The sequence below is a fragment of the Hirundo rustica genome, chromosome 14 (genome assembly GCF_015227805.2).
Source record: "Hirundo rustica isolate bHirRus1 chromosome 14, bHirRus1.pri.v3, whole genome shotgun sequence".
NCBI classification, from domain to species: Eukaryota; Metazoa; Chordata; class Aves; order Passeriformes; family Hirundinidae; genus Hirundo; species Hirundo rustica.
In genome coordinates this window covers 16,368,382-16,378,684 of record NC_053463.1, presented here as the reverse complement: position 1 = coordinate 16,378,684, position 10,303 = coordinate 16,368,382, and the positions used below count along the sequence as shown (strand labels likewise).

Here is a 10,303-nt window from a genome sequence, read left to right as displayed (position 1 = left end):
CGGTGCCGGGAGGCCCGGCCGCCGCTCCTGGCATCAGCTGATCCTTCCAGCCGGCCGCTGCTGCACAGTCGGGCACAGAGATTGCCAGGGGACCGCGGGGGTGGCAGCACGGGGGGCTCGGGGAGCCGGGGGCAGCCGTGCCCTGAAAGCCGAGCCACCTGCGCGCTGCTACCTGCTGAATAATAGAGGAGCTGCCAGCCAGCGGAGAGAAATGTGATGCCGGCGAGGCGGCCCGGGGAGACATCCGAGCTCCCGGCAGCTGCGATAGCAACCGCAGCCCAGGAGCCTCGCAGCCCCGCGCGGCGCGGCCGGGCTGCCCGCGGGTCTCTCCGCGCCCGGGGCCCGCTCCGGGGGCACGGGCTCGGGGCTGGCACGATGATGTGAGCCGCGGCGGGCACCCGGCGAGGCAGAGCTCAAGGGCAGAGCCGGGTTTCCCGGGAGGTGAGGCCGAGGCAGAGCCTGCCCGCAGGCGGTGCCCGCGCCCGGGGGGCGGCGGCGGCGGCTCGGCCCCATGTCCAGAGGAGGGGAGATGGTTTATATCCCGGACGACTCCGACTTCAGCTCCTTCAGGGATCAGTGCGAGAGCCTGGAGGGCTGGCACTGTCGGTATAACAAGGCTGGCGTGACCGTGTGGAGTCAGGGCCAGGAGGAAAGCTGCACCGTGCAGAAAATCAAGGTAAGCGGAACGCTTCCCCGCCCCCGCCGTGTGCCCGGCGGCCCCCGAGGGTCCCCGGGGACTGCCCCGAGCAGGAGATGCACAGTCCGGCCTGCCCGGGGCTGCTTCTGCCCCGAGTTCCAGGGCTGGCAGGGTTAGCACTCCGAAGGTGCTTCTCGGCCGCTCGGCCGGCTCCTGCTGCCCGCCCGGGGCTTTTCCTGCCGGGATCCCCGCAGGCTCCTGCCCTGCGGGCTCACGTGGCGGCTGCCCCCGCTCCCGACACGGGCGGGAGGCCCCGGGATCAGTTACATCATGGAGATGGCCCTGCCGGGAGCCCCCGGGCACCAGTCGGGCTCACGGGACGCGTCCCTGGTGTCCCTTCCCCGGCTCTGCCATCCTGGGACGCATCCCCCGGCATCCTCACGGGATGAGGTCCTGTAGGAGCCCCAGGCGCTGTTTTGGGAGGTTTGTCCCTTGCCAGGGGCTGGACCTGGGGTGCTGCAGAGGGCCAAGGAGGTTCAGCCGTCTCTCAGGCACCTTGTCGTTCGCCTGCACGGCCCCAGTGACAGTGCCGGGTGACCCTGGGCGCGGCAGGGGGGGCTGCGGGGTGCTGGGGGCACGGCGCCATGGTGGGCACCACGCACCTCGGCTCTTCTGGTCACCAGGAATGCTGGGCAGGGGTGGGATCTGCCAAAGCGAGGAGAGGCACAGCATCCGACCCCCGGGACAGCCCAGCTGCGGGAGAGCGTTCGGCCGGGAGTGTCAGGGGAGGGCTGGAATGGCCTGGAGAGCAGGGGAGGCACGGGGAGCTGGTGAGGAGGGAACAGCGCTCCGGAAGAGGCTCTGCCACCGCTGTCCTGAGCACAGAACGCCCAGCAGCGCCTCTCCTGCAGCCGGGGGCACGAGGAGGAGCCGGGCACACACTGCTGCCGTGGGCAGAGACCCTTCGGGGCCGCGGGGAGGAGCAGCGCTCTCGGCAGAGCTGCAGCCGCAATACACATTGCCCTGCGGCCACGAGCCAGGGAACAGCTTCTGCACCTGGATCAGGGAGCATTGAAGCCAGCTGGGCATGCACAGGACCAGAGGGTGCTGAGGGGTCAGGCCAACACCTCTCTGAAAAGTCCCAGTGACCACAGCAGGTCCCTGACCCTGGGAAGAGGCAAACATCACGTTCCTCTCCCAAAAGGAAGCTCCGGGCCACTGCGGGCTGCTGTGTCACCTCCATCCCCGGGAAGGACATGGAGAATTGCCCCTGGAAGCCGTGTCCTGAAGGAGGAGGGCAGTGGTGACAGCAGCAAGGACCCGCCAAGGGTAAATCACGCCTGAGCAGCCGGATTGCCTCTGCAGGGTCTGGCTCCGCGGGCACGGGCAGATGCGGCAGGCCCAGCCCAGGACAGGGCTTTCCCAGAGTCTCCGTGCTGCCACATCCAGATCTGGAATTGCTCAGAGTGACCAGGACAGGCTGGCAAGAGTCCAGCCAAGGTCCAACCTCCAGCCTGGCAGAGGGGGAGCAGTGATGTCCCCCCTGCCAGCACTGAGCCCCATGGAGAGGGGACCCCAGGCGGGCCCAGGGCAGTCAGGGACCATCACCAGCCTGGTCCAGCGCAATAATGGGGTTTTTCCCTGCCCTGGAGAGGGCCTGGGCATGGGGCAGGGGTTGTCACTGCCCAGAGCCCCTTCCCAAAACACGGGATGGAGGATGCCCCCAGTCTGAGCTGCACAGCTCTCTTGGGGTCAGAAGAGCCTCGGTCTGTTCGTTAACTGAGGGAGCTGGAACTTTGGATTTTTCCACCTGAATTCCCTGTGGATGGGTGTGGGCTCTGCGCTTTCCCCATTCCTGCTGCTGTGCCCGGCAGGGCTGTTCATCCCTGGCTGGAGGGGGACGGTGGGCAGGCTTTGGTGCGGAATTTGGGGCTGCAAGGCCGCGATGGTCCCTCTGTGACAACCGGAGTTTCCAGGAGCTCCACCTGCGGCTGGAAAAACCCCTCACCCCGCAGCAGCAGCACCCCCAGACCCTGCTGGGAGGGTGCAGCCAGGGAGGGAGAGCAGCAGGGGGGGCTGGGTGCTCCCACCCTCCCCCCGGACTGCAGCACATCCCCGAGCCCGGCCCGGGAGCGAGTCCAGCCCGCCGGGCACGAACCAGACCCGGGCCAGCGGGGAAAGCTTGCCCGAGATTGATGGGACCTGCCAGGCTCCGAGGGCCGTCTCCGGTTACACGGCACCGCATCAAAGATGCAGGGGCTCTAACGAGGAGCGGATGACATCTCCCTCCTCCCGGCGCTGAGCGGAGCAGGGCGGCCGCTTCATCAATAATGCACGGCCGGGGAGGCGGGCAGCTCCCGGCTCCGGTTACAGCCGGGTCCGGCAGCCCCGGGGGCGGACAGACACCCCCGGGAGCGGACAGACACCCCCGGGAGCGGACAGACACCCCCGGGAGCAGACAGACACCCCCGGGAGCGGACAGACACCCCCGGGAGCGGACAGACACCCCCGGGAGCGGACAGACACCCCCGGGAGCGGACAGACACCCCCGGGAGCGGATAGACACCCCCCGGGAGCGGACAGACACCCCCGGGAGCGGAATAGACACCCCGGGAGTGGACAGACAGCCCCCGGGAGTGGACAGACACCCCCCGGGAGCGGACAGACACCCCCGGGAGCAGACAGACACCCCCGGGAGTGGACAGACACCCCCCAGGAGCGGACAGACAGCCCCGGGAGCAGACAGACACCCCCCAGGAGCGGACCCCACACCCCAGACCCTCGTGAAGGGGCACGGGCACCCCTTTGCTTGTCCTGCAAGGACATGGGGTAGGGGACAGGCAGAGGGCAGAGGTCATTCTAGCCCCGCTCTGGCTGCGGGAGCGGTGGCTCAGGGCTGCAGACGTGTCCCGCACCACGGCACAGGGACACGGGACAGCCCAAAGGCCTCGTCCCCGGGCGGGCACAGCTCCGGGGCTGGCTGCTGCCCCCCGGCCCTCTCCCCACAGACCCGCATCTCCTGCAAGGACGTCCCGGCCGAGACCCTCTACGACGTGCTGCACGACACCCGCTACCGCAAGAAGTGGGACTCCAACATGATCGAGACCTACGACATCGGGCGCCTCACCGTCAACGCCGATGTCGGATACTACTCCTGTGAGCAGCCCCCGAGACCCCCGTGGCCCCCTCCCCAGCCGCACACCCCGTGTGTGGGGCCGTGGGGGTAACGCGATCTGCCCGCAGGGAAGTGCCCGAGCCCCCTGAAGAACAGGGATTTCGTCACGCTGCGCTCCTGGCTGCCCCTGGGCAATGACTACATGATCATCAACTACAGCGTCAAGCACCCGGTGAGCCGCCGCTGCCCCCAGCCCTGGCAGGGCTGCCCGCGGGCACAGGCGGGGCCGGGCAGGCTCTGAGGTGCCCGCAATGCCTCCGCAGAAATACCCGCCCCGGAAGGATTTCGTCCGGGCCGTGTCCCTGCAGACCGGGTACCTGATCAAGGCGAACGGCGACGGAGCCTGCGTCCTCTATTACCTCACCCAGGTGGATCCTCGCGGTGAGTGCCCGGGGCTCTCCGTCACCCGGGCACCCGGGGGCGGGGACACCCCGAGGAACAAGGGGAGCCCACCCCAGCCCCGGGGGCTCTGCCGGCTGCTGGTGCCGCCCCCGGCGCCGGCCCTGCTTCCGAGTGACTGTGGGCTCTTGCAGGGTCGCTGCCGAAGTGGGTGGTGAACCGCGTGTCGCAGTTTGTGGCACCGAAGGTAAGGAGGGGGATGCGTGGAGGGAGGCACGGGCAGCAGGGGTGAGCTGCCCAAGTTACCCCTGGGTGGGGGCAGGATGGGTGACCCGGGACACACGGGGTGGGTGCTGGATGACCCAGAACTGATGGGACAGGTGCTGGGAGACCCAGAGCTCACAGGATGGGTGCTGGGAGGCCCAGAGCTCACAGGATGGGTGCTGCTTGGTCCAGAGCTCACAGGACGGGTGCTGGGTGATCCAGAGCTCATAGAATAGGTGCTGGGTGATCCAGAGCTCACAGGATGGGTGCCAGGTGATCCAGAGCTCACAGGACAGGTGCCAGGTGATCCAGAGCTCACAGGATGGGTGCTGGGTGATCCAGAGCTCACAGGACAGGTGCCGGGTGATCCAGAGCTCACAGGATGGGTGCAGGGTGATCCAGAGCTCATAAGAATGGGTGCTGCATGACCCAGAGCTCACAGAATGGGTGCTGAGTGATGCAGGGCTCCCAGGGTGGATCCTCGGAGATGCAGGGCTCCCAGGATGAGTTCTGGGTGGCACAGGGCATGCACAGGGCATGCACTGGGCACGTTGCTGGGGCAGCCAGGCCCCCATCCCCTCCCGACACCCCAAAACCTGCAGTGGGGGAGCTGGGCGCTGTGCCCAGAGCCCAGCCCAGCCCCGCTGTGCCCGCAGGCGATGAAGAAGATCTACAAGGCTGGGCTGAAGTACCCGGAGTGGAAGCGCCGGCACGACCCCGAGTACAAGCCCTGGGTGTACCCCGAGCAGAACACGCTGCCCAGCGTGAGCCTGGCCGAGCTCTCCGTGCAGCACGCAGATTCCCTGGAGAACATCGACGAGACCGGGCTGCCCGAGGAGCACCTGAGCACCAGTGACCACGAGGCCTGAGCCCCAGCGCTCAGGGGAACCCCCTCATCACCGAGGCTTGGCACCCCGGGGGCACAGCTGGCAGTTTGGCTCCCTGCTTCCCAATAGTCTCATCTGCTCTGCAACTCCTTCATGGCTGACACCCTCCCTACCCAGGCAGCGGGGAACTGTCCCGTGGGATGTGCGGCACAGGTGCTGGAGAGAGGGAGGATGGGCACCCCGGTGCCCCCTGTGCCCGGGGAGTTGTCCCTGCCTGGCAGTGCTGGCACTGGGTGTTCCCAGAGAGCCTGGGCAGGCTGAGGTGGGTGGGAGCTTTCCTGGCACCAGGATATGGTTCTGCCACTCTAAGACCCCCGAAGGTCCAGAAGTGGGGGTGTGTGAGGCTCCTGCCCAGGTTTTGCAGCAGCACAAGGTTTGGATCGACCCCGTCTGGCCTGAGGTCCAGCTCTGCCCAGGTCAGAGCCCTCCAGCCCTCCGTGCCCTTCCAAGCTTAGTGTGACCCCCCGCACCAGGCCCAGCTCTGCAGGCCGGCTCTAGCCCAGCTGGCCCTGGGGACCCCTTCCCCTGGGGGGTTGTGGGGTTTGTCACCCTGGCGGTGGGGTCTCGGGCCACCCGTGTCCCCACTCTCCCAGTGTTTGCCGCTGCTGTGGTTCCTGGCACAACAATAAAGGGGTTGGTGTGTGTGCGAGAGCTCCTCGGGCTGGCACAGGGCGGGGAGGGGCTGGCACGGAGCCCACCCAGCGGCACCCAGGTCTGAGCCGGACAGCAGGGCCCATCCATGCAGCCCCAGCACCCTGGGGTGACCCTCAGCAGGGACAGAAGTGGCCACAGCAGGACAGGACAGGGGGATGCCGGGCTCTGCCACCCCCACACGAGCGTGCGTGGGCACGGGGCAGCTTCCACCGGACAACGGGAAGTTGGTCTAGACAGGCACTGCCGTGGGAATACGCTGACAAGCGAGGGGTTTTCCACCCACTCCTCACCCCCACCCTCTGCGGCTGCTGGGCTCCATCCCCGGCTGGGTTCGAGCCTGATCTGTGCAAGGTCGGTGCAAACGGGGATGTCACTGCAGCTTTTGGGGTCCCTCTGACACAGCTTCACACCCCTGGGCCCCCTCGGGAGCTGCCCTGTGTGTGCTTCCCACACACCCGGAGCTTTTCTGCACCCCGACAGCTCAGGCATGGACGCCTGCTGTCCCCTTAACCCCCCAGTTAGGTGACGGGTGTCCCCCGCGCTGCCTCGGGGGACGGCGCACACGCGGAGTGCTGGGAAGGGGACAGCGGGTTCTGCCGGTCGGGACAGCCAGATCCCGGGGTTTGCAGCTGGGCTGGCTGCACAGAAGCCACCTCTGCAAGGAAAACAAGGAAAACACGTGGAAAACAAGGACGGGGGGTGTGCAGCTCGCACCGCGCGGCACACAGTGACGGCTGCTCCCACCTCTGCCGGCAGACAGTGATTATTTTACCCCTAAAAAGACAGATCCTAGCCCCAGATTGCCCCAGATCCGCTCTGGCAGAGCTGGGAACCGTGGAGAATCACCCCAGGGTGCTGCCCTGAGGGAGCAGAGCCCATGGCACCCGTGCCCGCCGGGTTACGGGGTGCTGACCCTTCCCCCGCGGGAAGGAGCCTCATCCCCTCGCATTCCCCGGAGGTTTCTCCGCAGGATCCAGCCTGCGGCTCTGCCCCCGGGTTATTTTTAGCCAGCCCCGAGTAGGAGTGAGGAGCTGCTGCCGGAGCACCGAGAGCCCGGCGGGGTGACACCTCAGCCCGGGATGTGACACGAAACCACCGGGATGGCGGTGGCACAGGGAGTGTCCCTGTCGCTGCTCCGCATCCAGCGCTGGGCTGCAGGAGAGCTCCTGGCGCCCGGTGTGAGCCAGGCTGAAACTGGAGGGGCTGGAGGGGCGCCGTGGGTGATTTCTTTGGGAACGGTGTGGCACAAGCAGGAAAGGGACCGGCCACCGGCATCCGAGCGAGGCACGGAGCAGGCAGGGGCTCGGGAGCCCCCGGGGGCCCCCGCGGGGATTTTGGGGGAGCGGGGGGCCCAGAGCCCGGTGGGGCCAGGGCCAGACACGCGGGGGCTGCGGCCCCGCACAAGCGCGCGGCTGGGCGCTCTTCCTGCCCGGCTCCGAGCGCGGAGGAGCCGCCCGTGCAGAGATTGGAAAGGAAACGGGAAGCTGCTGCTGGACGAGAGATTAGCCCGGAGACAGTGATGTCAGCCGCCCCTGATGGATCGGGGACAGCGGCAGCGTGGCACGGGCCCCATCCTGGCCACACACCGCGTCGAACGTGCCCCTGCTGGGGCAGGATGTGACTCCATCCCTGGATCCCGTGATTTGCGTCTCCTGAGCTCATGGAGAGGTCTCGGGCGGCTCTTGGCCCCACCACCCAGAGCAGGACGCTGATTCCAGCGAGGAGCCCCCCCAGCAGCCTCACGGACTGGCCTTGAGCAGGGTGTTTTGCCTGGAGAGGTCCAGCAGATGTCCAAGGCTCCGGTTTCCCCCATTCCCATCTTCCCCCAATCCCCCCCAGGGGCTCAGCTCTGCCGTGCCCTGCACACCCCCAGGCTCAGTCCCAACCCCACATTTCCAGCTGCCCAAGGTGATATTTCCTCTCTAGGGATGAGCCTTGAGTGCCTCTCACCCTGCCCCCAGAGATGCTGCCACCATCACCCCACACATCCCCCAGCACAAACCCGCATGGGTAGGGCTGAAGGAAAAGCAAAAACTGCCCCAGGGGCAGCAAAAGCTGGTGGCTGGGGAGGGCTGGATCGATGGATGGATCGATGGATGGGTCGATGGATGGGTCGATGGATGGGTCGATGGAAGGAGAGGGAGGGAGGGAGGGAGGGAGGGAGGGAGGGAGGGAGGGAGGGAGGGAGGGAGGGAGGGAGGGAGGGAGGGAGGGAGGGAGGGAGGGAGGGAGGGAGGGAAGAAGAAAAGGAGGGAGGGAGGGAGGGAAGGAAAATGAATGGAGAGATGGGGGGATGGATGGATGGATGGATGGATGGATGGATGGATGGATGGATGGATGGATGGATGGATGGATGGATGGACACAGGGATTTTGAGGGACAGTGTCATCCTGGGTGCTGCCCAGAAAAGGGAAGGATCAAACAGGCCTTCATGCTGGAAGGATCCAACCTTCACTCTGATGTTTGCTTCCTCCAGGCCCTGCCAGCATCGTCTCAAAACCCAGTCCAGTCCTAGGGGGGTTTTCTGCCCATCTGCCTCCTCCAGGGAGCAGGTACGACCTGGCTGCCCCGTGAGCATGGCAGGCAGGGCTCTGTGCCTCTGCCCAAGGATGCTGCTGTCTAAATATAAATACAAATATATATAAATATAGATCCCATCAGCAGGATGGCAAACACTGGGAATGAGCAAAGACTGAAATCTGCTCTGCAAAACATGGGCTGATAAGAAGGCCTTGGGAAAAATCGCATCCCATCCCGTCCCGTCCCATCCCATCCCATCCCATCCCATCCCACCCCACCCCATCCCATCCCATCCCATCCCATCCCATCCCATCCCATCCCATCCCATCCCTGTGCCCTGTCCCGGTGCCCTGCTGTGCCCATCCCCTCCCTGTGCCAGCTCTGGGGCTCCAGGGTGGCCCCACGGCTGGGGGATGTCCTGGATGGGTTCTGGGAAGGAGCAGTCTCCCTCGGGAACCAGGTGCCGGGGCTCAGCAGAGGTGCAATGCAGGAGGTTCCTCCTTCCAAGGGAACAGAGCCCCGAACCTCGGGATTAGGTGACTGTGGAGGGAGAAGGGAACAGTGGAGAAGGATTTCTGCACCACACTGCCCTGTCAGCAGCCATCAGGGTGTGGCAGCTGTGCCCTGTCCTTGGTCAGCCCGGCCCTGCCAGGACAGCGCCTTGCCACTGTGAGGAAGTCCCAGGAGCATTTCCCTGCCCTGCAGCTCATTCCCGCCCCGGCAGCAGGGAGGAGCACTGCTCCCAGCAGCAACTTCTGAGGGGTCTCTAAAGCACTGCCAGCAGGTCAGGGCTGATCCTGCCCCTGTGCCCAGCCCTGGGGGCACCTCTGGGTGCTGTGTCCAGCTCTGCATCCTCAGCACAGCAGGGACAGGAGCTCCTGGGGCTGGGGAAGGGCCTGGAGCATCTCCGTGCCCAGGAGAGGCTGAGGGAGCTGGGGCTGCTCAGCTGGAGAGGAGCTCAGAGCTGAGAGGGGCCCTGAGCCCTGTGTGTCCCTGGGTGTCCCTGTCTGTCTGTCTGTCTGTCTGTCCCTGTGTGTCCCTGTGTCCCTGTGTGTCCCTGTCTGTCTGTCTGTCCCTGTCTGTCCCTGTGTGTCCCTGTCTGTCCCTGTGTGTCTGTCTGTGTCTGTCTGTCCCTGTGTGTCCCTGTGTGTCCCTGTCTGTCTGTCTGTCCCTGTGTGTCCCTGTGTGTCCCTGTGTCCCTGTCTGTCTGTCTGTCCCTGTGTGTCCCTGTCTGTCTGTCCCTGTGTGTCCCTGTGTGTCCCTGTGTGTCTGTCTGTGTCTGTCTGTCCCTGTGTGTCCCTGTGTGTCCCTGTCTGTCTGTCTGTCCCTGTGTGTCCCTGTCTGTCCCTGTGTCCCTGTCTGTCTGTCTGTCTGTCTGTCCCTGTGTGTCCCTGTGTGTCCCTGTCTGTCTGTCCCTGTCTGTCCCTGTGTGTCCCTGTGTGTCCCTGTCTGTCCCTGTGTGTCCCTGTCTGTCCCTGTCTGTCCCTGTCTGTCCCTGTGTGTCCCTGTGTGTCCCTGTGTGTCCCTGTGTGTCCCTGTGTGTCCCTGTCTGTCCCTGTCTGTCTGTCTGTCCCTGTCTGTCCCTGTCTGTCCCTGTCTATCTGTCCCTGTCTGTCCCTGTGTCCCTGTCTGTCTGTCTGTCTGTCCCTGTGTGCAGAGCAGGCCCAGGCTCTGCTCCAGGCCCAGCAATGGCACCAGAGCCCCGGGCAGGGACTGAGCCCAGGAACTGCCCTGCACAGGAGGCACAGCTTCTGCCCTGGCAGTGCCCAGCCCTGAGCAGATCGTGCACAGAGGGGTAGAGTCTCCTCACTGGGGATGTTCCAGAAG

The 10,303-nt window shown here is 65.9% G+C and overlaps 1 protein-coding gene across 1 annotated transcript; it reads left to right on the top strand.

The window, feature by feature from the left end:
• Positions 1-477: 477 nt before the first annotated feature.
• LOC120759072 (START domain-containing protein 10-like) lies at positions 478-5,948 on the top strand. The gene is made up of 6 exons (XM_040077961.2): positions 478-676; positions 3,646-3,793; positions 3,881-3,984; positions 4,076-4,193; positions 4,346-4,398; positions 5,072-5,948. Exons 1-6 carry the CDS (start codon positions 512-514, stop codon positions 5,282-5,284), a joined length of 801 nt encoding a protein of 266 aa, XP_039933895.1. The 5' UTR covers positions 478-511; the 3' UTR covers positions 5,285-5,948.
• Positions 5,949-10,303: the final 4,355 nt, after the last annotated feature.